At 48.3% G+C, this 26,527-nt stretch overlaps 3 protein-coding genes across 4 annotated transcripts in view; 2 read left to right on the top strand and 1 right to left on the bottom strand.

Annotated features, from left to right (window-relative positions):
- Positions 1-7,963, top strand: part of celsr3 (cadherin, EGF LAG seven-pass G-type receptor 3) — a gene marked incomplete at its 5' end in the record, with an annotated part of 29,026 nt that extends 21,063 nt beyond the window's left edge. The window contains 15 exons of the mRNA XM_084184351.1: positions 254-403; positions 496-682; positions 958-1,125; positions 1,291-1,624; positions 2,276-2,450; positions 2,656-2,768; positions 2,892-2,971; positions 3,131-3,257; positions 3,498-3,617; positions 4,040-4,137; positions 4,437-4,528; positions 5,363-5,536; positions 5,823-6,020; positions 6,241-7,198; positions 7,906-7,963. Of these exons, the coding sequence (XP_084040477.1) occupies positions 254-403; positions 496-682; positions 958-1,125; positions 1,291-1,624; positions 2,276-2,450; positions 2,656-2,768; positions 2,892-2,971; positions 3,131-3,257; positions 3,498-3,617; positions 4,040-4,137; positions 4,437-4,528; positions 5,363-5,536; positions 5,823-6,020; positions 6,241-7,198; positions 7,906-7,933 (3,002 nt within the window). The 3' untranslated portion in view covers positions 7,934-7,963. The remainder of the gene's footprint in view (positions 1-253; positions 404-495; positions 683-957; positions 1,126-1,290; positions 1,625-2,275; positions 2,451-2,655; positions 2,769-2,891; positions 2,972-3,130; positions 3,258-3,497; positions 3,618-4,039; positions 4,138-4,436; positions 4,529-5,362; positions 5,537-5,822; positions 6,021-6,240; positions 7,199-7,905) is intronic.
- Positions 7,964-9,939: 1,976 nt separating this feature from the next.
- On the bottom strand, positions 9,940-12,832 carry fsbp (fibrinogen silencer binding protein). 2 transcript variants are annotated; one of them, XM_084184276.1, is made up of 4 exons: positions 12,748-12,832; positions 11,122-12,293; positions 10,860-10,921; positions 9,940-10,691 (listed from the first exon to the last, which is right to left on the bottom strand). In XM_084184276.1, the coding sequence occupies exons 2-4, from the start codon at positions 11,522-11,524 to the stop codon at positions 10,146-10,148; spliced, it is 1,011 nt and encodes a 336-aa protein (XP_084040402.1). In that variant the 5' UTR covers positions 11,525-12,293; positions 12,748-12,832; the 3' UTR covers positions 9,940-10,145. The 2 variants fall into 2 exon arrangements, with proteins under 2 accessions (XP_084040402.1, XP_084040403.1); XM_084184277.1 differs by having other exon boundaries at positions 11,122-11,555.
- A 187-nt stretch (positions 12,833-13,019) lies between these two features.
- Positions 13,020-20,333, top strand: wdr6 (WD repeat domain 6). Its single transcript, XM_084184255.1, has 6 exons — positions 13,020-13,094; positions 13,549-13,672; positions 16,123-18,778; positions 18,892-18,969; positions 19,198-19,314; positions 19,502-20,333. The coding sequence occupies exons 2-6, from the start codon at positions 13,600-13,602 to the stop codon at positions 20,172-20,174; spliced, it is 3,597 nt and encodes a 1,198-aa protein (XP_084040381.1). The 5' UTR covers positions 13,020-13,094; positions 13,549-13,599; the 3' UTR covers positions 20,175-20,333.
- The last annotated feature ends 6,194 nt before the right edge of the window (positions 20,334-26,527 follow it).

Below are 26,527 nucleotides of genomic sequence, written 5' to 3'. Positions count from 1 at the left end.
AGAACCCTGTGAACAGCAGTGTGTCTAGATCCAAGTTTTGGTTTTGGCAGGAACAACTAAGTATCCACAACAAGTGTAAAAGACGTACACTATTGACTGACGACCTTGACTTTAATAATTTGTGTATAAATTTTTGGCAATGTAGTGCATAAACAAACAACGTGTTTCACGTGTAGCTTCATCAGGTTTGTTTTGTTATGTTGTGTGGTGAAACCTGGACTCTCATAAACTGGTGTGTGTGTGCGTGTTGCAGTGATGAACCTTGACCGCGTGGAGAACCACACCCACGTGCGCAGACGTTTCCCTCGCTACCACAGCCCTCTGTTCCGCGGCCAGGCTGTCTGGGACCCCCACACACACGTGGTGCTGCCCCCTGCTGCCCTGGTGCCACAACGACACCAGTGTAAGTAGAACACACACACGCACATGACAGTCGCTGAAACACACACACACACACCTTATTGTCACTCCTCTTATGTCTTATGCCTCTTCCAGTTTCAGCTTCACAGAACACAGCTCCCGCCCCCATCAGTATGTCGGCCAATCAGACAGGAGAATATGCTGCGGCCAGCCGTTCTGTTTCGCTGCCGGAGCCGCCCGTCACCATCGTCATCATGTTGATCTATCGTAGCCTTGGAGCGGCACTCCCCCCCAAGTACCACACTGACAGACGAGGAGTCAGGTAATTCATTGTGTGTGTGTGTGTGTGTGAATACTGTATATGGCTGCCCTCCAGTGTCTATCTCTCTGATGGCATCTGTTGTGCCAGGTGTGTGTGTTTACAAGTGTTTATTTCTGTTTCATTTAGACTTTTCGAAGCACAGCATTGGAATTGTGCCACTGTGTTTGGTGGACCATAAAACCCTGTTTGGGCTATTATGTCCGTCCTACTAAATCTAAATCTCTCCCCCTCTCCCCCTCTCTCCCCATCTCTCCCCCTCCTTCTCCTCCCTACAGACTCCCCAGACATCCTGTAATAAACTCTCCAGTGGTCAGTGTGTCTGTCTACAACAACCAGACGTTTGTCGGGGGTCCGCTGGACTCGCCCCTGCAGCTGGAGTTCCACCTGCTGGAGACCGCCAACCGCAGCAAGCCCCTGTGTGTCCAGTGGAACCACAGCAGCCCGTGAGTGGAGCTTTGCATGACTTGAGTGGACTTGTGCTCTGTGGAAAATAGATAGAGTGTGTAGACTGGTGAACTCTCTCTTCTTCCTCCTGCCTTTCTCCCACCAACCTCCTCTCTCCCTCTCTCTCCCTCTTTCTCACTCACCCCACTGCCCTCTCTCTCCAGGTTGGAGGTGGGAGGTTGCTGGACAGTGAGGGACTGCATCGTAGTATACAGGAACACGTCCCATGTGCGTTGCCAGTGTCAGAGGCTGGGCACCTTTGGTGTCCTAATGGACAGCTCCCAGAGAGAACAGCTGGAGGGGGATCTGGAGACTCTGGCCCTGGTCACCTACTCCTCTCTGTCTGTGTCTATGCTGGCGCTGCTGCTGACCGTCCTGGTGCTGTCCTGCCTCAGGGGCTTAAAGTCCAACACCCGCTCCATCCACTCCAACATGGCCGCCGCCATGCTGCTCTCTGAGCTCGTCTTTCTGCTCGGCATCAACCAGACCGAGCAGCAGGTACGTGTGTGTGCGTGCGGACGGGGGCTATGTGTGTGTGTGTTGGGGTGTGTGTGTTTAAGGGCGGTCTGGGTGTCTGGGTGTGTGTGTGGGGGTCTCTGTGTGTGTGTGTGTGTGTGTGTGTGTGAGACAGAGAGAGCGATCATAATGTGTTTATGTGTGTGTGTGTGTGCACCCAACCAAGACGGCACAGTATGCGTGGGTGCGTTCAACATGCGTGTGTTCCAACTGTGTACTGTATGTCCAGTACGTTAACAGTATGTTATATCATTGTCTTCAATGAGCTTGAATATCCGCTTTACTACAGAATCAGGATCACTACCATTCAAACCATACTTGAAAGTTATTCTGTTTGAGTGAGTAGACAAAATGAGCGTCTGGCTGCCAAGGCCTCTTTTTCTGGTTCTTTCTCTGTGCCTTGGTGTTCATTGGAGATTTGTACTGTGATGCTTACAGTATAACACCAGATGTTCTAACTGGTCTGAAAGCCAAAGGCCTTAAACAGAGGTTGGAAAACAAACCAATAGGACACCATCTTGGCAAGTTGGCACTGAACTCAGCTAGCACGCCCATAGGAATATATTGAAGGTTGTCATAACAGAATCTCTATACATGGCTCTGACTGTTCTCTCTCTCTCTCCTCTCTCTTAGTTCCTGTGTACGGTGGTGGCTATCCTGCTGCACTATTTCTTCATGGCCATGTTTGCCTGGCTTTTTGTGGAAGGGCTCCATATATACCGCATGCAGACAGAGGCACGCAACATCAACTATGGAGCCATGAGGTTCTACTATGCCATCGGGTGGGGTGTACCTGCCATCATCACAGGTACTCACACATACTCACACACATACTCACACACACACACACACACACACGTCTTAGGATGACAGCCTAGATATGACAGTTCCTTACATAGCCCTGTTTCAGAATGGATTTCTTAAAAACAGCCACAGTGAGGCACAATACAACTAACACACACACACACACCTGTGCACACAGTGCTACCTCATCTTACTCTCTCACTGTTCAGGTTTGGCGGTAGGGCTGGATCCTGAGGGCTATGGCAACCCAGACTTCTGCTGGATCTCCATCTATGACAAACTCATCTGGAGCTTCGCTGGACCCATCGCCATCGTCATCCTGGTACTGTCTCACTCTCGTTCTGCGTCAGTCACTTCGTTAGGGCCGGTTCACTGTGTTTGCCTATGTACCTCTGTAGTATCTAGTCTCATGTAGGTCTGCCTCATTGCTGTCTCTTTGTTACAGATAAACGGTGGGATGTTTCTGATTGTGGCGCGCATGTCCTGCAACCCCTCCCAGAAAGAGACCAAGAAACTACCTGTCATGTGAGTGACCCAGAGAGGTTGGACAGATGGCATAATAGGCCAGGTTCTGCTGATGATGAGGAATACAATTCTATTGCAGTAACAGACCTTTAAATTCAGCCATAAAAGCCTTTTCATTTCCCTGGCTGACACGCTCTCTCTCTCTCTCTGTCTCTCCAGTGGCACTATACGCAGTGCCTTCCTCCTGCTGCTCCTGGCCACCTCTACCTGGTTCTTTGGGCTGATGGCTGTCAACAACAGTATTCTGGCCTTCCATTACATCTTCATTGTACTATGCTTACTGCAGGTACTGAACGTGACGTGTGTGTGTGTGTGTGTGTGTGTGTGTGTGAGAGTGTGTTTGTGTGTGTGTGTGTATGCCCAATTAGACTGTGTGAGTTGCTTTTTGGTCTTGCTGAGTACTTGGTGGTGTGTTTTGGAGTTAATGTGTGTTATTGTGTGTTATTGTGTGTTATTGTGGGTTAATGTGGGTTAATGTGTGTTATTGTGTGTTAATGTGTGTGTTCCCCTCATCCCCTCTGCCCAGGGTCTTGCTGTGTTCCTGGTGTTCACGGTGCTGAACGCCGAGGTGCAGGAGGTCTGGAAGTTGTCGTGTCTGGGTAGGAAGAGCCCCAACGAGGACACGCCCAGAGCCCCACAAATCCCTGTGAGCATGGCACCCTCCCCTCCACCACACACACGCACACACACACGCACACACACATCTGGCTCCATTCTACCACACACATCACCCCCCAATCCACATCAGCACACCCTGGCCTTCCCTTAACATTACCCCCTCAGGGCTTTTCACTTGACCCAGATTCCACAATGTACTGTGCTTAGCCTACCTTATTAAGATTTGTACCACTGACTCATCTGGGGAATGATTGTTGCTGTGTTTTCTGTCATTTATTTGGACTCGACTAGCACGGTTTGACGTAGAATGTTGATGTGTGCTCCTGAATGTATTTTTGAACACGTGTGTGTTTTGTGTGTCTGTCTGTCTGTCTGTCTGTGTGTGTGTGTGTGTGTGTGTGTGTGTGTGTGTGTGTGTGTGTGTGTGTGTGTGTGTGTGTGTGTGTCCAGGGTCAAAACCCCTACAACAATGCGTCGTTGCTGGAGCAGAGCGGACTGCACCGCATCACCCTGGGAGCCTCCACTATCTCCTCTGTCAGCAGTGCTCGGTCAGTAGGCCATCTGAGATACACAGGGTCTGAAACATATAGGTGCGGTTTCCCAGACACAGATTAAGCTTAGTCCTGGACTAAAAAGCTCTTTCAATGGAGATTCTCTATTGACCCAATAGTAGGGTCAACCTGTATCCGGGAAACTGACTTCTATTGTTAGTATACTGTATGTAGATCAGGCTTATGGAGCCTGCCTAATCAGGCTTATGTAGCCTGCCTAATGTAGTGGTCAGTAGTCTCAGTGTCTGTGATGGAATGTGTAAATACTTTGGTTAACACCTCCTTTCCTCCCACAGAGAAAACCTGCTGGCCCGCCAGACCTTGGAACACAATCTGGGACACACTGGCGCCACAGACCTGGACGTGGCCATGTTCCATAGAGACGGAGGTACCCCCCACCCCACACACACACACTAGGGCTGCACGATATGGGCAAAAAAATCGAATAGCGATTTGATTTTTTTTAACAAATAAAACTGTTGGAATCATAAAAATACAATGATTCATATTAAGAAGCAAAGTGGAAAGCAGCATCGTTCTTGTTTGGAACAATCTGTTGACTGCATCTGACCTAACAGAACAACAGCATGCAAACGTATAGTGGCTCTAACAGCTTGGAGGAGGGACTGTGCTGCTTGAGTGGCAGGGGGCGGGGCTTGGTGTGTGACGTCACAGCCGCAAGAGGAGAGAGGGAAAGAGACGACAAACGAGTCAACTATAAAAACTGCTGAGTGGCCTTTTAAAATATTTCATGCGATATGGATCTATTGCGATATGGATTTTGCACATGTCAATATTGCACAATTTGATTAATTGTGCAGCCCTAACACACACACGCACGTGCACGCACACAGGACTCTAGGAATGTGCACATAAACATGCATTGTAAAACAAATAAACACATTCATAAACACTCTAGGGTTATAATACTGTATACAATACAAGTCAAATGATAACAAATGTGCATGACCTCTTTTTGCTTTTAATAGTAACTGAGACTATAACTGGTTCTATAACCTCTCTCTCTCAATTCAATTCAATTTAAGGGTTTTATTGGCATGGGAAACATATGTTTACATTGTCAAAGCAAGTGAAATAGATAATAAACCTATCTCTCTCTCTCTCTCTCTCTCTCTTTCTGTCTCTCTCTGTCTCTCTCTCTCTCTCTCTCTCTCGCTTTCCCTGTCTCTCTCTGTCTCTCTGTCTCTCTCTCTCCTCTCAGGTGAGGACTCGGACTCAGACTCAGATCTCTCTTTAGAAGAGGAACATAGTCTCTCCATCCCCTCCTCCGAGAGTGAGGACAACGTTCGTCTCCGTGGACGCATCCAGCGACGCTTCAAACGCACCAATCACAGTGAGCGGCTTCTCACAGAGCCCGCCCACAACGGCACCAAAGGTACACAGACAGACACTATGGAAATGCAAGACTGATAGACTCATAGATTCACAAATTAAAGCAATTCATACGTTATGTATGTATGTAAGTATGTGATACCTATAAATGCCATACCAATATGCAAACACACTCTGAAAATGTCAGACACAGAGATCCATAAATCAATAAAAATCATTATGCATTTAAAGAAGTATGGCACTTCTACAAAACCCTCTCTCATATTGGATACAGTTGTGATTTATTTGGAATTGTTGGCCAATGGCAATTGTCCATCTTTGTGTATCAGACCTGGATGGCAATGATCTGCTCTCCTATTGGCCAGCACTGGAGGAGAGCGAGGTCCACTCCCTGCAGAAGTGGGGCTCAGAGCGCCGCCTAGTGGCTGACTATAGCAAGGACACCGCCAACAACAACCAGCCTGAGACTGTGCTGACCAGCGGGGACGAGAACGGCCTGACAGGACAGCCCAACCGCCACCGCAAGGGTGAGACACACACGCACATGCAGGCACATACACGCATGCACACACACACACATACACACTCAGCCCGACTACCACAGAAAGGGTCACAAACTCAGTAACATTGCCCCAGTAACCTTTCTATTCTGCTAATGACCAGCTATTATTACCATACAGATAAATGTAAACTCAAACACCAAAATACCTATTAACCCTTTTTTCTAATCTCTCCCTGCTGACTCAGGCATCTTGAAGAACCGCATTGACTGTCCCCCGGCCCTGCAGGGTCTCTCCACCATGGGCCAGGCCCCCAGCGAACTCTCCTGGTACCGCACCTCCACCCTGGGCCACAGGGGTGTCCCGGCAGCCTCCTACGGTCGCATGTACTCTGGGACAGGCTCCCTGTCTGGCACGGGCTCCTTGTCCCAGCCCGCCTCCCGGTACTCCTCCAGGGAGCACTTGGACTCTCTGGCCCGCCGCCAGCTCTCCAGAGACCCCCTGGGCCGCCAGGCTGGAGGAGGGTCCCAGAACCGTCTGGACCGCCAGGGTCCCCGGGACAACCTGGACCTGCTGCCCCGTCGGCGTGAGCCGGGCCTAGACAGAGCCTCCAGGGAGAACCTGAGCAGCTCCAGAGACAGGCTGGATGTCCACCAGCACAGCACCCACGCCTCCCAGGAGGACTTGAGTGGGAATGGGGGTGTGGAGCCCGGTCTGGGGGGGTCGCGCTCCCAGCTCAACACCCTGACACGGCGCCAGGCCTCCTCCCGTGAACACCTAGGAGGAGCGCTGATGAGCAGCCGCTCCCGCGAGCAGCTGGAGGCCAACGGGAGCGGCGGGGTGACCCAGTCCCAGCCCTGCAGGGAGTGGCTTCGCACCCTGCCCCCCCGCCAGCCCTCGCACCCCGACCAGCCCCCGCCCTCCTCCCCTCCTCCCCCCATCAGCGAGGAACCCCAGGAGCCCCCCCTACCCCGCCGCGGCCGGCTGGACTCTGCCCCCCAGTGTAGGTTTCCCCTCCCTGCCCCCGGCGCCCCCCCCAGCCGCCACCCGTCCAGCGAGCACCTGGACATCCTTTCCTCAATCTTGGCCTCCTTCAGCTCCTCCGTGCTCACCCCCCCAGCCCCCTCCTCAGCACAGGGACCCTCCCCCTCCCCGCCCCACTCCGCCACCTCCCACAGCATCTCTGAGGTCTCCCCAGACTCTGAGTAAGTCCTGCACTCTCACTCACCTTCATCTACCTGCTTCCTCTCCTCTTCACACTCCTGGTCTGCTCTCTTTCTCTCTCTGTCCTCACACATCCATCTTTTTGGTCCCTATCAAAGATGTGGTGATTTGGATTATAAACATGTCATAGCCTGCATGTCAGGAGATGCACACTGAGTGTACAAAACATGATGAACACCTGCTCTTTCCATGACATAGACTGACCAGGTGAATCCAGGTGAAAGCTATGATCCCTTATCGATGTCACTTGTTAAATCCACTTCAATCAGTGTAGATGAAGGGGAGGAGACAGGTTAAAGAAGGACTGTGTATGTCTGCCATCCAGAGTGTGAATGGGCAAGACAAAATATTTAAGTGCCTTTGTACGGGGTATGGTAGTAGGTGCCAGGCGCACCAGTCAAGAACTGCAACGCAGCTGGGTTTTTCACGCTCAACAGTTTCCCATGTGTATCAACAATGGTCCACCACCCAAAGGACATCCAGCCAACTTGACACAACTGTGGGAAGCATTGGAGTCAACATGGGCCAGCACCCCTGTAGAATGCCTCGACGAATTGAGGCTTGGGTGGGGGGGTGCAATTCAATATTAGGAAAGTGTTCTTAATGTTTTGTACACTCAGTGTATGTAGCATTGATCAGTTGTTATTTTGGCTTGTCACTGATTGTGGTCTCTCTTGTCTCTTCACAGAGTCAACAGAAGTGAAGGACAGTCTTGATGACACCCTCCATATCCCACAATGCATTATGTCTGTATTGGGGTTACCAAGGACTGTGTGGGGGCCGGGAATAGGTCAAGGAGCACCCTGGACTGCTGAAGCACCCTGGGATACTTGAGGATCTAAGTGTTGAAAAAAGGCAGACAGTGAGATGGAGTTTGGTTGGTTCGTTCTGTTGTTGACTATTTTCTGTTACAAGCAGCACCAAGTATGGGGAGGAGGTCTATATGATTGAAACAGAGGGATGGCTACCTTAGCCACTAATGTTTAACGAACTTCGATCCTCAGATTTAGTCATGAACACAAGGATCGGAATTGAACCTCTAAGAAAAAGAAGAACCTGTACATAACATTTTTATACATTTTGTATCTTTTTCATTAGAGAGGAAGAAAAAAAATATCTTGTGACGTTTTTGAAGATTGTGTCAATGTGTGGTTGTGAATGAGGTGTGAATGGAATCTGTTGCTAGGGGCAATAGCCCTTAAATCAAAATACCGTTATCCTGAAACGTTTCCTCAAACCCGTCAACTATATGTATAAAACTAGGGACAGGGGTCGGTTAGTGTTGATTGGATGAGATTATCAGACCTGAGACATGATAGGACGAGGAAGGTGTTGGGGCGGGTGATTGTAAATAGGAATGAATTCTATGAAAGAGGGATCTGATAGAACAAATGATTGTGACAAGAAAGAAAGCAGATATAATTTACTTTGATATTTGAGAGGCTTGATGGCTTGATTATCTCATTCTTTAGTTGGTCAGAATACTGTTTAGATGGAAGTGTTCTGTTAATCAAAGAAAAGACCCACTGCATTTGAATGTCGATCATCTATTCTACAGCATCAAATATGTCTCTCTGTGCTACTATATATCAGAAACAAAACATACCAGTAAAAAAACGGCACTGTTACATATCGAATGGTTTCTCTGCCTGATATATGGTCCATTTTAGTGTACAAAACCCTCTGTTGGGAAAATGGTCACGTATACCTCTGGGGTTATAGGGGTATGAGAGGTAAAGAAAGAGCGGCCATGTTTAGGTTAGCACTAAAGTGGTGTTAAATATTGGCTCTGAGATTAAGGCAGATCAGAGAGGAAGAGGAGTGGGTAGTGAGGGGTGAGTCACCTGTGCACCAGTCGTTCCAGGACCATAACAGGAGAACACGTTGCACATGTAATAACGCGATACTAAACAGACGAGTGGAACAGAAAAAGTGGGTCAAAAAGAGAAATGTGTGAAAAAGAGGACAGAAGGAAACGAGGGAACTATTACTCATCATCAGAGGAAGGATGAAAAGACAGATTGTAGAAAGAAACCAACTTCTCTCACACCGACGGTCTGCAAATCTCTTTTCAACGACTTGCTTCCATCTTTAAATATAATAGTTAATATAAATGTGACAGTATTATTGCCAAAAATCTCCCCAGGGTCCCCAATATCCATCCTTAGCTATACTCCATCTATGTTTAACTGCTCCAGTTCTTTTGCCACTGGTCAGTTCTTTTTTTAAACATTATTTATTATTGCAGTACCTTTAACTTGTACAGACATAAGATTTATTTTATTTATTACTTTGTCATTTTGTGTGAGAGGATGTTATTTATAAAAGAGTATGCAGCGGTATTTGTTCAAATGTAGTTTTTTTTACATGTAATGTTTCGTATGGCCTGACTCTCCCACTGTGACAAAGTGCATTGAGAGAAAAGGAAGTGTGTGAGAGGAGGAGAGTGAAGAGGAAAGTCATTGAAGTGTAATGATGGAGGGAGGGAGAGAGAGGAGAATGGGGGACTGTCAGTTTGTGTGCTTATTCTGGGGTATGTGCTATCCCATCGGCATGAGGGGAATTTGAAACATCTGCTCCTCAGTTACCGACATAAAAAGAAAAAAAGAACTATTCCTAACAAGATGTTGTTCGAGTCCTATTTTCTGTGAGTGACATTCCCTGGTGAAAACAACAGTGTTGGCAGAGATCAGTTTTGACAGTTTGTTTCCGGAGGGACTCGCTCTTTCAGGTATTTTTATTTGCCAGGTATCTTTTCAGATTCAGAGATCTCTACCAGCCCATTACAACAAAACTCCTACAGATCCTGAGCAGCAATGAAAAGGAATACCAAAACAAAGATGTCACTTTGTACCTGAAATACCTGAAACTGTCAAAAACTGTACAATTATCTTCATCAAAAAAATAAAATCAACAACAAAATAACAGTCAAATAATTTGATCGTGATTATCGTCCTCTGTGTCCTCGCTACTCGAGGACGGTCGTACCTCTTCCCCCATCTTCTTCAGTTTAGCCTGGTAGTATCTCTTTTTTAGCCTGTAGGCTTTCTCCTTCTGCCTCACCGCCTTCCTCTTGTCTTCTAGAACCTTCTGTTCCATCTGTAGAACTCTGATTCTCTGCTCATGTTCCAACTCCGACAGTTCCAGCATGCGCGGCCCATACCGTGGGTCCTCAGCCCCTCGCCCTGCTGCCGCTGTCAGAGAGGTGAGGGGTTGCAGGGTTGCCCGGGGGATGTAGGGCAGGTCAAAGTTCACAGGGCAAGAGTTGAGCAGGCTGGAGGATGAGGCAGATGGGATGGGCAGAGGGGGGAAGGAGGGGGACGTCCCAGACCAGGAGGTTTCACTGTGGGTGAGAGTGGAGGTGTTGGGCTGGCTGGTGGAGAAGGGGATCCGGAGGGGTCCGTCACTTCCTGCTAGTGCTGTGGAGGAGGCGATGCCGATGCTCATGGCTACATGGTCTTTACTCTCATACTCCTGGGAAAGACAGATTGGGTTATATTTAAACTATACTGTCACACATTGTGTGCTCTTATTATAGAAGCACTTTCAGTTAATATTGAACTGTATTGACATTTTCATATGTAAGATCATCATACACTAGAGGATTGTCTATGGAGATGTGCTCTAGCTGTGACACGTTACCTCATTGTGACTGTTATCAGCATCCTCCTGGTCACTCCCACTGGTCCCTGCAGTACATGTCACTAGATCACACAGAGACAGAGAGAGAGCGAGACATCAGTTTGTAATGTTCTCCCCTAGCACCATATATATTTATGTGAGAAAATTGGTTGACAACACATCAATCTATCATCTAAGGAATGCACATTTTATAAATGTGTGAACTCAATATAGATGAGCTCATCTTAGCGGAGTGGCAGTCCTGAGAGTAGTGTGGTACTACCTGCTGTGGGGGAGCCAGGCCTGAGGCTGGCGTAGCCCATCTCTCCGTCCATGTCATCCTGGTTGGAGATGAGGTTGGGCACCATGGCTGTGATCTCCTGCTGAACCTCGGTCAGGGCTGTGACAGGCATGCCGGCGACCACCTGCTCCTGGCGCCGGTGCAGCGCCTGGCGGCTCTCCACCTTCAGCCTCTTCCACAGGGTCTTCATGGTGCCCACCGAGCTGGGTGGCCGGTCGGGGAAGGCGGCGTTGAAGGCTTCCACCACCTCGCCCCACACGGCGTTGCGGTGCACAGTGGTGTTGGTGTCCTTCCTGAAGTCCTGTACTGTGTGCACCACACCCTGGATCCTCTGCAGGAAGTAGAGCTTCTGCTGCATGGTGAAATTGGGCGTGCGGTACGACATGATCGTTGGTCGCCAGGGCAATGGGGTGGACCTGAGGGCAGTGGTGCCAACTTAGCAACTTTGTTGCTATATTTAGCGAGTATTCAGACCCCTCTAGCGACACATTTACAAAAAAAAGCGACTAGCGACAAATCTAGCGACTTTTTCTGGTGTTATTGGAGACTGACGTGAAAGCACGTATCGTTCTTACTCTTCTCAACGAGCAGCGGGTGCTGCCGTCCCAAAGCACTCACATGCGGCCCAGTCCTCTCTCCTACAGCGTCCATCACAATTACATGCACATGGTCAATTATGCAAATTAGGCGATGACGTCATTTAGTGACTTCTAGCGACTTTTAGAACAGCCAATAGCTACTTTCCTTACTGAGGAGTTGGCAACACTGGCTGAGGGGAGGGTTCTAGTCCTGCTCGGGTCTGTGTGTGAGAGAGGGATTACGGGGCCGCAGTGAGCATTCTCTTCCCAGCAACATACTGTATGAATTTGATTTAGGTTTTAAGTCTTCGTGAGGTTGTTCTTTCCATGAGCAGCGAGTTGATTTTTAAACTAGGGTGTTTTCAGTGACAGTGTTGGTTGTTTGGTTTAGTCCAACTTGATGTCCTGTCAGAGATCATGTGGAAGAACTGCTAGGTGCATGTAATCTTTACTGGGATAACCAGCTGTTATGCAGTGTTAAACTACAGCAAAAGGTGGGTGTCCACTGTCATGTCAAATTACAGCATGAACCGTGTTTTATGGAGCTGTGGTCCAATCTGTGATTATTCTTAATCTCTGGGTTGGAATAGAAGGAAACATCAGAATGACATTCAGATTGATATGGATACCTTACAGCAAGGTTGAGATTTTTAAGAACACGTGCCATCATTCCCAAGGGATACCGCATTTTTGCATTCACCTACAGGGCTGTTCAATGTCGTTCCTGGGGGGCCGAAACACTAATGATTTTCATCCTCTCCTTCTATTAAGGGACTAATTCAGACCTGGGACACCAGGTGAGTGCAACTAACTACCAGGTAACGTTAAACAACCAGAGCGTTTCGGGACAGAAACAGCCTTTATATCGAATGCCTTGCTTGCTACCTAGCAGGTTAGCAAGATGACAGTAATAATGCTAGCCAAGCTAATACACCTAGAATTCCCCATTTAAATGCACTTATTTGGATGTACATTTTAATTGTAAAACATGTTAAAACAAATAAATATATGATTTGTTATTATTACTCACATGCAACAAAACAGCCAATAACAGCGCTGAATAATCGTGGACAAATACTTTGTTGTCCTGCCACCACCACCCCCTCACGTTCGGCGGCCGGATATGGAATTTAAACAACAAACCTGCGTATCTTACGCAAATGGCACTTTCGACTATTTTCTAACCAATGGGTGTCTGCTTTATTGCGAAGTGCGTTGCATTATGTCAGTGTAGCCATATTTGATTTGATCCGTGCGGGAGAAACACATGGGTAGCTAGCTAGTTCTTCAGAAGAACATAACAAATGTGTTACAAAGGACAACGAATACAATTATTTGCAAGAAATTAAAATATTTTCCTGGCATCTAGCTAGATATGTAAGTAACTAGCCATATTATTTCCAAGACAGTAGCCCTGACATGACTAGCTACCAAATACAAAGATTATTATAACTAGCTAGCTAGCTAACCCCCTTCCATCTGTGTGACAACCTTAGCTAGCTACCTAACGTAATAAAAAGTTATTAGCATGTTGCCAGCTATATTGTATTTTCATCCCATGCCTTGGTGTTGACAAGAAATCAGAAGTTATTGTAAATTAGCTAGCTATAAATTGTGACTCACTGTACTGCACTGATTGGCAATGGCAACCTCATTTTTTTTCGGATTCTCATTCATAAGAGAAACATTGAAATAATAAGATAATGAATACCAGCTAAAGCCACAAATTATCAAGCGCACACGTAGCTAGCTAACAGGTTGATGTCATCTCACTATGCAACATGATTTTGGATGAGAAGATTACTAGCTAATGTTTCTGTTTGTGTGCCAGGTTATCAGGTGCTGTTGAGGGGAGGCTTTCAGCAGGGAGTATGTCACATTGATGATGGAGACTGCAGCCCTAGTAGTTCCCATCACCGCTCTGGAGTTCCTAAGGGAGGAGTACCTGCTGACAGGTAGGGGATCCCTGGCTAGTTACAGAATTATAACGTGATATGTGATTTCTTCATACGGCGTTACAGTTTGGCTAATGGAAAGCGCCTGAACCCATTTTTCAAATAACCAGTTCTTGTCGATACTTTCTTCGTTTTCGATTATAAAGAATAGTGTATCTTTTAAATGTCCGTGTCCAGCAAATAAGCTCGAAGTGATTTTAATTTTGGAAATCTGTTCCAAAGTATTCCCACACATAATAAAGAGATGCATGTGATCATATACATATGTAAGCAAGGTTTGAAATGATTATGTTTTATTTAACCAGGTAAGCCAGTAGAGAACAAGTTCTCATTTACAACTGAGACCTGGCCAAGATAAAGCAAAGCAGTGCGATAAAAACAACAACAACACAGAGTTACATATGGCATAAACAAAACGTACAGTCAATAACACAATAGAAAATCTATATACATATATAAATCTATATACAGTGTAAAATAAAAATAACAAATGTGCAAATGTAGTAAGTTATGGAGGTAAGGCAATAAATAGGCCATAGTGTAAAATAATTACAATTATAATTTAGTATTAACACTGGAGTGATAGATGATGTGCAGAAGATGATGTGCAAATAAGCAAAATAAATAACAATGTAAATAACAATATGGGGATGAGGTAGTTGAGTGAGCTAATTACAGATGGGCTGTGTACAGGTGCAGTGATCGGTAAGCTGCTCTGACAACTGATGCTTAAAGATAGTGAGGGAGATAAGTATCTCCAGCTTCAGAGATTTTTGCAGTTCGTTCCAGTCATTTGCAGCAGAGAACTGGAAGGAATGGCGACCAAAGGAGGTGTTGGCTTTGGGGATGACCAGTGAGATATACCTGCTGGAGCGCATACTACGGGTGGGTGTTGCTATGGTGACCAATGAGCTAAGATAAGGCAGGGATTTGCCTAGAACAGATTTATAGATGACCTGGAGCCAGTGGGTTTGGCGACGAATATGTAGTGAGGGCCAGCCAACGAGAGCGTACAGGTCACAATGGTGGGTAGTATATGGGGCTTTAGTGACAAAACGGATGGCACTGTGATAGACTACATCCAATTTGCTGAGTAGAGTGTTGGAAGCAAACTTGAGTAGAGTGTTTAGTCAAATATGATATCTGTTTGGGCTTCTTGCGGTCAATTTGCAGTCTACAAATTATTTGTAATTATGTTCTGGCCCCCTGACCATCCACTCAAGAAATAATCGGCCCGTGGTTGATGATACCTGCTTTACACAAGCTACGTATCAATGGCTTTCGCCCAGCTGGAACAGCTAGCAATAGTCGGACTAGCCAGTGATTTATTAGCCAATCCCTGGCTAGACAATACAAGACCGTCCTTACTGCCTTGTCAAAGCTGGCAGGCATATTCACAGTCATTTTCAACCTCTCCTTGTCCCAGTCTGTAATCCCCACATGTTTTAAGATGACCACCATCATTCTTGTCCCCAAGAACTCTAAGGCTTCATTCCACAATTACTACCGCCCTGTAGCACTCACTTCTGTAATCATGAAGTGCTTTGAGTGGCCCTCAAATCCACAAAATGTTCTACAGCTGTACCATTGAGAGCATCTTGACTGGCTGCATTATTGCATGGTATGGCAATAGCACCGCCCTCGATCACATGGTGCTACAGAGGGTGGTGTGGACAGCCCAGTACATCACTAGGGCCGAGCTCCCTGCCATCCAGGACATCTATATCAGGCGGTGTGGAAGGAAGGGCCGGAAAATTGTTAAAGACTCCAACCACCCAAGCCACAGACTATTCTCTCTGCTTCCGCATGGCAAAGCGGTACCGGTGCATCAAGTCTGACATCAAAAGGGTCTTGAACAGCTTCTATCCCCAATCAATAAGACTGATAAAAATCTAACAAAATAGCTACACAGACTATCTGAGTTAACCTAGCATCTTTATTGACCTTTTATTTTTCTCTATGCACACTCACAGGGCAATACACACTTGCATACACATTCACTCCATCTGCTCACTCACACATAATATGCACATATATTTATACTGACTATACACACTCCCACTCACATACAAGCTGCTGCTACTCTGTTTATCTTATATCCTGTTGCCTAGTCCCCTTACCCCTATACATATCTACCTCCATCACGCCAGTATCCCTGCACATTGTAAATATGGTATTGCAACTGACCCTGTATATAGTATGCTTACTTACTTATCGTGTTCTTCATATTTCTTCTTATTTCTCGAGTGTTTTTTCTAGTATTACATTGTTATTGATTATTGCATTGTTGGGTTTTGAGTTTGTGACATTAGAAACACTAGCATGACCAATCTGATCTGGGCCATGTTCCAAATACTTATAAATTGCATCCTTCCTCTCTTCCTTTGTCCCTTTCTATGTTCTGTCATTAAGTTTGATTAGATATTTGACATGTGCATGCGTCCATACAGGTGAGGGTCCGATCCTGACAGTGTACAGCCTCCAATCTCAGCCCAAAGCCTTCACCTCACTGAGCGTGCTCTTCAACTACCGCATCCATGGGATTCGTCCCAAACCACAGACAGGAAATAGACGGACCAGTGACCCAGAGGATGATGTGGTAGTGTTTGGGGGGAAGGCTGTGCGCCTGCTGAGGCTGAGTGCTGGAGGGCAGAGGCTGGAGCTGCTGGGCCCCCTCATGGAGCTGCAGGACTGGGCCCTGGATGTCCGCTGGGTCTCTGGAGAGAAAGGGCTACTCGGCGTGGCTCTGGCCCACAATGCTGCTCTGTTGCTGGACCCTGTTGAGGGCCGCGTCCTGGCCCTCTGCTCTTGCCAGGAGGGGTGTTTGCTGTACACCGCCCTGCTTCTGGGTGGGACCTGGGAGGACTCTGTCCTGGTGGGGGGGACCGTGTTCAACCAGCTGGTGCTCTGGAGGCCAGGAGTGGCACAGCCAGACGGGAAGGCCCCAGTGGAGAGGCGTCTGCCAGGTCACAGTGGTGTTATCTTTAGCCTCTGTTACCGCCGGGAGACTGGCTGGCTGGCATCCGCCTCGGACGACCGCAGTGTGAGGGTCTGGGGGGTGGGGGACCTGGGGGGTGCTGGAGGGGGGTGTGGAGACCCCAGCCCGACGTGTCTGCGGGTGCTGTATGGACACCAAGCCAGGGTTTTCTCCGTCAAGCTGTCCCCTGGACGGGTGTACAGCGCTGGGGAGGACGGGGCCTGTCTGCTGTGGGACTGGGGAGGTGGGGGGAGGGTGGCTCGGACACTGAAAGGCCACCGGTCCGGGGGGGTGAGGGCGCTGGCGGTCAGTGAAGGAGGGGAGGGCCGGGGCAGGTGGGTGGCCACCGGAGGGGCAGATGGAGGGATCCGCCTGTGGCGGGTGGGGGGTGAGGAGGAAAAGGGGGAGGCTGAGCAAGGGGAAGCGGAGAGCCTGGTGGACCTGGGCTTCCAGGGCCGAGGCGTGCCGAAAGTGGTTGGTGTGGTGGGGGACGGGCACTGGATCCAGGGCAGGGTGGTGGTGAACACAGACCATGGGGAGGTCTACCTCTATGAGGGGGGGCAGTGGGGTCTCCTATGGGAGGGGGGTCCTGAGTTCCAGTCCTACTGTGTGATGGTGGTGCTAAAGGTGAGGGGTTGGGGGGCTGCTGCGTCCAGGGAGGGGCTGTGTGCTGTAGGCAGCCTCAGTGGAGGAGTGCAGGTCTTCCCCCTGTCTCAGCCTGGCGCGGGGGTGTTGCTGAGGGCAGGGCCAGGGAAAGTCCACAGTGTGCTGTGGGTGAAGGGCCAGGCAGAGGGGCAGAGGCAAGGGGGGTACCTGCTGGCATCCGGAGCAGAGGGGCTGGTCCATCGTTGGCAGGTGGAGGTAGAGATGAGAGACACTGGACTGGCTCTCAGGGTGGAACCACTCTCTCCTCTCCTTCTGCCTCCCTGTGCCAAACGCTGGCTCACTGCTGTAGTTTACCTCAACCGCCCACAGGGGGCACTGTGGGTATGTGGAGACAGGAGAGGGTCACTGCTGCTGTTTGAAGAGAGTGAACACCATCAAGAGAAGAAGAGGGGAGATGGAGAAGAGATAGGAAGAGAGGCACATAATGGGATGGTTGGAAGCAATGATGAAAAGGGGGATGTGATAGTCAGAGAGGGGGGTGAGGAGAGAGAGGCCAGCAGGGCAGGGCTGACCCTCCAGCCTGTGAGCTCTCTGTTTGGGGTGCACGGGAAGCAGGGGGTGACGTGGGTGTGTGAGCACCGGGGGCTGCTGTACAGTGCGGGGAGAGATGGCTGTGTGAGGGTCCTCCGTGTCGGACCAGAGGGACTGGAGGTTTTGAGGGTCCAGCGGGCCTGCAAGGGGATGGAGTGGCTGGAGAGAGTTCTGCTTCTGGATCCCCAGGGCTCAGAAGAGGACCAGAGGGTCCAGGAACCAGAAGGGACTGGGAGTGGGAAAGAGGCCCGCTTTGTGATCGTGGGCTTCCACTCGGTTCACTTTGTGGTGTGGGACCCTGTGAGGCAGGAGAGGCTGCTGTCAGTGCCCTGTGGAGGAGGCCATCGGTCCTGGAGCTACTGCCCCCACCAGGATGGCCTCTCTATGGGCCAGGGGGCACTGGTGTTCATCAAGCAGGGGGTGGTCCTGGCCTCTGAACCCTCTGGTGAGGCACCCAGCCGGGCAGGGAGCCTGGGCCTGAGACAGGGGCTGCACGGCAGGGGAGTGGGCTGTGTGTGTCGCTTGGGGGTGGTGGGGGAGGCTGGAGAGGGCCACTGGGAGGTGCTGGTGACCGGAGGAGAGGACACCAGCTTGACCGTCCTGGCGGTCCGACCGCAGACGGGCGCAGTCAGAGTGCTGTCGGTCATCACCGACCACATCTCGAATGTTCGGACTCTGACATCAGTCAAACGTTTGGATGGAAGGACTGACAGAGGGACAGATGAACAGACAGCAACACAGTCCCTCTCTGCACTGCTGGTATCTGCAGGTGGGCGGGCACAGATGCAGTGCTACCGGCTGCTGATTGGAGAAAATGGACAGTTAGGCTTGCCCTCCTGTCAGGTGATACAGGTGGCCAGCCACCGATTGGACGATCAGTGGGAGAGAATGCGGAACCGACACAAGACTGTGAAAATGGACGCAGAAACCAGGTGAGTGTTTGAACCTCTTACTTTCTACCAGAACACACCAACACACAGATACTGTCTTGCAGCTGCTCTCACAAGCACAATCTGTTGTTTTACTCTGCTGTTTGTGTTTGCAGGTACATGTCCATTGCCGTGGTGGATGATGGGACAGAGTCAGTCCTCCTGGCATTGGCCTGCAGTGATGGAGCTGTGAGGTAAGCGTGTACTACACAATCATTATTTTACCAGTCAAATTCATGCGGTACACACAAAAGATTATGACCTAGTGTTTTTATTGGACCCCTTTCCTAAAATATGTCTGTCTCTCTCTCTCTCTCTCTCTCTCTCTCTCTCTCTCTCTCTCTCTCTCTCTGTCTCTCTCTCTTTCTCTTTCTCTCTCCGTGTTTCTCTCTCCTTTCTCTCTCTCTCTCTCTCTCTCTCAGGCTCTTCTCAGTCAGTGAGGTTAGGGGGAAGTTTGAGCTCCTGTGGGAGAGTTTCCACCACCAGAGATGTGTACTCAGCATCGCCACCTGCAGCCTGGAGGATGGACAGGGCAATCGGTGAGGCACTGGGGGGGCTGACGGCTCATGTCAGGTGGCAAAGCCAACACATCCTCATTGCAATTCATGCAATTTATGCAATTCATGCAATTCATGTTCTGAATAACCAACAATTTCCTGCATCATCATTTTGACCTCATCATAATAACATCTGCCTAACATTCTCTCACCTGTCTGTCTCCCTCAGATGTGTGTTCCTCTTCAGCGCAGCCACAGATGGAAGGATAGCAGTGTGGGATATGAGCACCATGGCCAACTCAGAAGACAAGCCCCATACTGTGGCCCTAGCCCCAACCAGCCCCTGTCTAACAGTCCCCGCCCACCAGAGTGGAGTCAACACCCTGGCCGTATGGGAGGAGGGCCTGGGGGCGGGACATACAGACGGAGCCCGGATAACATTGGCTAGCGGAGGAGATGACGGACAGCTGTCAGTGGCACTCATCAGGGTGCAGTACCTGGGGGAGGAGGTAGAGGGCAGCAGAGTGTATCTACAGCTCCAGTCTCAGTGGTCAGTGGCTTTAGCCCATGCTGCCCCTCTGACCGCCCTGAGGATGCTGAGCCCAGGCCTGTTAGTGTCCACATCCCCTGACCAGAGGGTGTGTCTGTGGAAGCTGGCCAGTACCGGACTCAGCCAACAGGGAGCGCTCATCTCCCATGTGGCAGATGCAGCAGGGCTGGAGGTGTGGATTGGGGCTGATGCTGGGGTTGGGTCTGTGTGTGGGGACAGGGGCTGGGTAGTTGTCTGTGGACAGGGGTTACAGCTGCTGAAGGTGACAGACATGGAGGATGGAGGGAACAGAGAAGATAAAACTAAAAGAAAGAGATGTGTGGGAGGGAGGGAGGAAGACAAGATAACATGACCTGTTGTGAACAGGACCCAGTGCTTTCAGACCCATGAACTAGATTAGATTATTTTAATATCTGAAATTTGCATGGATTACATCTAAATGACCCAAAGATCCCAAACACCTTAATTTTATAATGTACATTTGGATTTTTAAATAAACTTTATTTAAATCAAGATATTTATCTCAAATTATTTATAGATGTATGACTGCTTGAGGTGTACTGCTTCTGCTTGTGTGGTAATAATACTATGGGTCCAATTGACTGTGTGATTGTGTGTGGGAGGGCGTAATGCAAGTACTCCACCATTGTAATGTGAAATGGAGGTCTGGATGGGGGTCAGTGCATAGGTTTACAGGGAGGCAGGACTGCAGCAGATGAACATGAATATTTTAGTCACGTCTCCAATTGCTTTTCATTCACCACCCATCAGAGTGCCAACTTCACTGATGAGATACAGAGAGAGAGAATCAGAAAAAGGGGAAGGAAATGGACAGCAGAGGTGAATGAGGAGAGAGTGGGAGAGAGGGGGGGAGGGGAAGAGAGAGCAGGAGAGAGGGAGGGAGAGAGAGAAAGGGGAAGAGAGAGAGAGAGGGAGGGGGAGAGAGAGGGAGAGTAGTTGTTGAAGAGCCAGATGGAGGAGGGAGGTGATGCCTTCTGACCAATGACGGATACAAACAAATGTATATGTGAATACTCTATGGGAAATATCTGGATTGGTGTTGTTTCAGAAAAGACCTGGATTTCAACTGTAGTATGCTGAAATCACATGGAGAAAGATATGTGAAGCGTGAGAGAAGACTCATGGAAGGGATCTATTGATGTGTGGAGGGAGTCGGTGCTGAAGGGTGAAGTAACTTCACTGTAAGCTCAGTTGAACAGAAGGCATTGTCTGCTGAAAGGCTAAAGAGAGAAAGGAAGAGTTTGTGTGTGTAGTGGTGTGAGGGATGCCTCGGCGTAGCCGGACCCAGGACAATGAGGCTGAGGTGACCCCCCGAGGGAGGAGGAAAGAACCCCAAGTTGAGGAGCTCTCCACACCCACCAAAGAGGTACAGTACTACAAACTGGTGACATTCTTGACCAAGTTGTTGTGTGTTATCATGGAGATAAACTGAACTCTCTGCTCTGTCATCACAGGCCACAGGATCTATGATGTCACGGGATCGGTTGCCTATGATTGGCTCCTCTGGAAGTAAACCTACAGGTGCAGTGAACTAACTATCAGGCCTTTATTTAGGCCTTTTCCCAATTAGATTTGCTCCTGTGTCCTCTCTGGTCTCCTTTTTGAAAAATGTCAAAGGTCATCGAGGAAAGGCGGCAAGGAGAGAGAAAATGCGCTTGTATGAAATTAGATTCTCCTTCAATCGCGCGTCATCAGGCAAATGACGTTTACAGGGTGGAATCCCAAAATAAATGTATAAAGTGATAAAAAACTAATTTAGCTAGTTGTGCAAGACATTTTATAGATAAAGGGGCAAGTAGAATATCGTTTTTTAAATGTTCACATGCTTTTCTCCTCCGAGAAAACAATAGCTGATTCAAAAGGGGTGTGGCAGATTTCAAAACTCTTCCGTGAAGGAATCCGGTAGGATACACTTGTGTTTGCTCGCCATAAGGAGGCTATCGAAAAGGGGAGGAACGTCTTCCGTTTGCCTACTAACGAATTGACACACTCCTCGAGCACTTATCGGTGTCCAGGTCACGGAGGAGAGAGGACGGACCTTTGCCCAAACAAGAAAACCCCCTTGTGTTGCTATTCTCACTTCCAATCCAGTATGTATTTGAAGAACAGCAGTGAACAGACATACTCCCTTTCCAATAAAGAAAAGTGCTGGTATGTAATATAGACACTGTAACATGAGTGTTAACATTATCTGTCCTTCTGCTTCATTGTATTGACCGCTGGTCCTGGACCAGTGTCAGATACTAACTGGTCTAAGAGACCTGCTCCTCTCTCCTCTCCTGTCTCCTCTCCTCTCTGTTGGCTCTCAAGTGTTTGTTTTCCTCTGGCTTTGTCCTCTGTCATCGCACAGACACTTGATCATATCAACAGAGACACACAGGGAAAGGACAGCATGTTAGAACAAGGGCAAGGAAATGCACATGAAAAATGATACACCTTGTACATTAAATATACAAAACATTAGGAACACCTTCCTAATATTGAGTTGCACCCCCTTTTGCCCTCAGAACAGCCTCAATTTGTCGGGGCATAGACTCTACCAGGTGTCGAAAGCGTTCCGCAGGGATGCTGGCCCATGTTGACTCCAATCCTTCCCACAGTTATGTGAAGTTGGCCAGATGGGAAACTGTTGAGCAGGAAAAACCCAGCAGCGTTGCAGTTCTTGACACAAACCTGTGCGCCTGGTACCTACTACCATACCCCGTTCAAAGGCACTTAAAGCTTTTGTCTTGCCCATTCACCATCTGAATGGCACGCATACACAATCCATGTCTTAATTGTCTCGAGGCTTAAAAACCCTTCTTTAACCTGTCTCCTCCCCTTTATCTACATTGATTGAAGTGGATTTAACAAGTGACATATATAAGGGATCATAGCTTTCACCTGGTCAGTCTATGTCATGGAAAGAGCAGCTGTTCCTAATGTTTTGTACACTCAGTGTATAGCCTATGCAGGTATGAATATCTTGATTTAGTAAAACACTTTTATACACTTGAATAAGATGTCACATTTACATACATTTATAAAACTGTATACTATACAAATTCAAAGACAACCTTGCCCTATGTCAACTGTATATCTGTGACAAATGAAGTTACTTTAAAGCTGAAATCCGTAAAGGGGGAAACAGCACCTTTGTTATTGTTTTTGTTTTGTTGATGAACTGAAAGAGAGAGGAGCATCCAGCATCTTGGTAAAGAAAAGCAACATTACATATTCTGCTGTTCTAATCGTGCGTCCTAGGGAAGAAACAGTGTTCATTGTTTGAAGTAATTGTTGTTGTAATATAGCAAACAGACGTGGCAGTTTCACCAACTGTAGATTTCAGCTTTAAATCAGTCCATTTGAACATTTACTGCATTTTCTTTTCAACATGGTTTAAACTGAGAAGAATCTCTCCTCCTCCACAGTCAAGCCTACTATGACAACCCACCAGCGCCCCTCTCAGGCCACACGGAGGAAGCGCACCCAGCCGGCCCAGACCTCTGCCAACATCCCCCCTGACAACATGACCCCGTGGGGCGGGCTGTCCCTGTCCGAATCCTCCTTCACTAGCATCCCTCCACCCCCACCCCCGCCCGCCCCTCTCCCCACAGCCCTGTCCCCCCAACTCCCCCGACACCTGTCAGGGGGTGTAGGTGTCCGGAGCCCTGCCCCCTCGCCCCCAGTCACAGCGCCCACGGAGGGGGGCAGGGCTGTGAGGGTGAGGCGCAGGGTGCTCCCCCAGCACAGGCTCCCCCGTGCCCCCCGCTTGCCCCCCCTCAGACCTGTCACCAACCTCAGCTTCTCTCGCAGCTTCACCTTCTCCTTCTTCGAGCTGCCGCTGCACCAGTCCCCCCACAGCCGCGCTGAACGCATCCGAGACCTCATGCTGCTGCTGAGACAGATCCACTACTGACTGACCGCAACACACCATGACCTAGAACAGCAACTCAGGACTGACCACAGCATGACCATTACCTAGGACAATACTTGACCACTCACCAGGACAATGGTCCAGTTCTGGTTGCATCACAACCTCACCAAGGTCAAGCACTTGCACCGGTGGTCAGGTACTGCCCTTCTGAAATACGGGACAACTGTCCAGCACTGACCACCTTGATGGTACACCAAGAACCACACCAGGACCATGGTCATGTGCAGATCATCTGAACCATTTCTGATAAACTCTGTCCAGGGATACTGCTTTTAAAGCACATTTATTCTCAATGTTTGTATGTTATAGTGCCCAGTGATTACAGTACTAAACATTTGTGTGTGTGTGACGTGTGTTAAGAATGTTTTGTTATTGGCTGTCTGGATCTGGGGGTGGGGCTTTGAGACAGTATATTAAGGATTAAATTAGGTAATTTATTAGATTAAAACATATCAACAAAAAATCACAGATAAAAAAAGTAAAATTTTCCCCCCAGACATGCTGAAACAAATAAAACTCAGAATTATTTGATGGTAGAGTTTTATGTAGTCTGGTATGCTAACCATAGTCTATCTAAATTCATGTTTGATACATTAGCTATAACGTGGCAAATGGTTCCATTGCAGGTTGGCAATCATTCTCTCCCAAGACATGGTAATATAAAGACCTGTATTTCTCTCTCAAAATCATAAGATTATAGCATTTCATTTAGTCATCATAACACTTTAAATGATATAAAGAAAGTTAATGTTTGATATAATGTGTCAATGTTTATAATGTAAGGTTGGCAAGAATTATATCCTGAGACTGGGTAAAACATTTTAAAAAGTCTATATTTGTCTCAGAATAATTTGTTTTAGTCACTATGTCACTTAGTGTGTGGTGCCGACGAAGATGACGGCCTCGCGACTAGCTCTTAGGAAACTTTGCAGTATTTTGTTTTTTTATGTATTATTTTTGACATTATTAGCCCAGAAAGTGTTTTGCATCATTACATACAGCCGGGAAAAACTATTGGATATCAGAGCGGCGGTAACTCACCAGCATTCCGACCAGGAATACGACTTTCCCGAAGCAGATCCTTTGTTTGCTCTCCCTAGGGCAACTGAACTGATTCCAACGGCTGACCCAAAACATCGCTGGTGGAGGAGAGGCACTCGGAGCGGCCTGCTGGTCCGACTTAGGAGGCACGCACACCACCCACCGCTTCCAAGTATTCTACTTGCTAATGTTCAATCTTTGGTTAACAAAGTCGACGAACTACGGGCAAGGATTTCTTTCCAGAGAGACATCAAGGCCTGTAACATACTCTGTTTCACGGAAACATAGCTCTCTTGGGATATTCGGAATCGGTCCAGCCAGATGGGTTCTCAGTTCATCGCGCAGACAGGAATAAATATCTATCCGGAAACCAGAAGGGCGGAGGTGTGTGTTTCATGATTAACGACTCATGGTGTAATTGTAGTAACATAGAGGAACTCGAGTCCTTCTGTTCACCCGACCTAGAATATCTCACAATCAAATGCCGACCGTATTATCTCCCAAGAGAATTATCTTCTGTTATAGTCACGGCTGTGTATATCCCCCCTCAAGCCGATACCACGACGGCCCTCAAAGAACTTCACTGGACCTTATGCAAACTGGAAACCACATATCCTGAAGCTGCATTTAGTTTAGCCGGGGATTTTAACAAAGCAAATTTGAGGACTAGGCTGCCGAAGTTCTATCAACATATCGACTGTTGTACTTGCGCTGCTAAAATCCTCGACCATTGCTATTCAAACTTCCGGGATGGTTATAAGGCCCTCCCCCGCCCTCCTTTCGGCAAATCTGACTACGACTCCTTTTTGCATCCCCCTTCCTATAGGCAGAAACTCAAAAAGGAAGTACCTGTGCTATTCAACGCTGGTCTGACCAATCGGAATCCACGCTTCAAGATTGTTTTGATCACGCGGACTGGGATATGTTCCGGGTAGCTTCCGAAAATAATTTAGACATATACACTGAAACAGTGACTGAGTTTATCAGGAAGGGTATAGGTGATGTTGTGCCCACTGTGACTATTAAAACCTACCCTAAACAGAAACCGTTGATAGACGGCAGCATTCGCGCAAATCTGAAAGCGCGAACCACCGCATTCAACCATGGCAAGGTGACTGGGAATATGGCAGAATACAAACAGTGTAGCTACTCACTCCGCAAGGCAATTAAACTGGCAAAACATCAGTATAGAGACAAAGTGGAGTTGCAATTCAACGGCTCAGACACGAGACGTATGTGGCAGGGTCTACAGACAATCACGGACTACAAAAAGAAAACCAGCCACGTCGCCGACACCGACGTCTCACTTCCAGACAAGCTAAACACCTTCTTCGCCCGCTTTGAGGATAAGACAGTGCCACTGCTGAGGCCCACTACCAAGGACTGTGGCCTCTCCTTCTCCATGGCCGACGTGATTAAGACATTTAAGCATGTTAACCCCCGCAAGGCTGCCGGCCCAGACGACATCCCTAGCCGCGTCCTCTGGCTGGCTGGTGTGTTCATGGACATATTCAATCTCTCCCTTTCCCAGTCTGCTGTTCCCACATGCTTCAAGAGGGCCACCATTGTTCCTGTACCCAAGAAAGCAAAGGTAACTGAACTAAATGACTATCGCACCGTAGCACTCACCTCTGTCATCATGAAGTGCTTTGAGAGACTAGTCAAGGATCATATTACCTCTACCTTACCTGTCACCCTAGACCCACTTCAATTTGCTTACCACCCCA

The sequence above is a fragment of the Coregonus lavaretus genome (assembly GCF_964263955.1).
Source record: "Coregonus lavaretus genome assembly, chromosome: 20".
Classification (NCBI taxonomy): Eukaryota; Metazoa; Chordata; class Actinopteri; order Salmoniformes; family Salmonidae; genus Coregonus; species Coregonus lavaretus.
Note: the sequence above shows the minus strand (reverse complement) of the source record. Positions and strands in the feature narration are given on the sequence as shown.

What these genes read in the sequence shown, in the direction of transcription:
- fsbp (XM_084184277.1), bottom strand. An exon ending in GCCTGGCTCCCCCACAGCAG is followed by an intron (nt 10,922 to 11,121) that starts GTAGTACCACAC and finishes TGTGTGATCTAG; the next exon opens with TGACATGTACTGCAGGGACC. An exon ending in CTGATAACAGTCACAATGAG is followed by an intron (nt 10,692 to 10,859) that starts GTAACGTGTCAC and finishes TGTCTTTCCCAG; the next exon opens with GAGTATGAGAGTAAAGACCA.
- wdr6 (XM_084184255.1), top strand. Translation starts at nt 13,600, where the DNA reads ATGATGGAGACTGCAGCCCTAGTAGTTCCCATCACCGCTCTGGAGTTC. An exon ending in GGAGGAGTACCTGCTGACAG is followed by an intron (nt 13,673 to 16,122) that starts GTAGGGGATCCC and finishes GCGTCCATACAG; the next exon opens with GTGAGGGTCCGATCCTGACA. An exon ending in GAGGATGGACAGGGCAATCG is followed by an intron (nt 19,315 to 19,501) that starts GTGAGGCACTGG and finishes TGTCTCCCTCAG; the next exon opens with ATGTGTGTTCCTCTTCAGCG.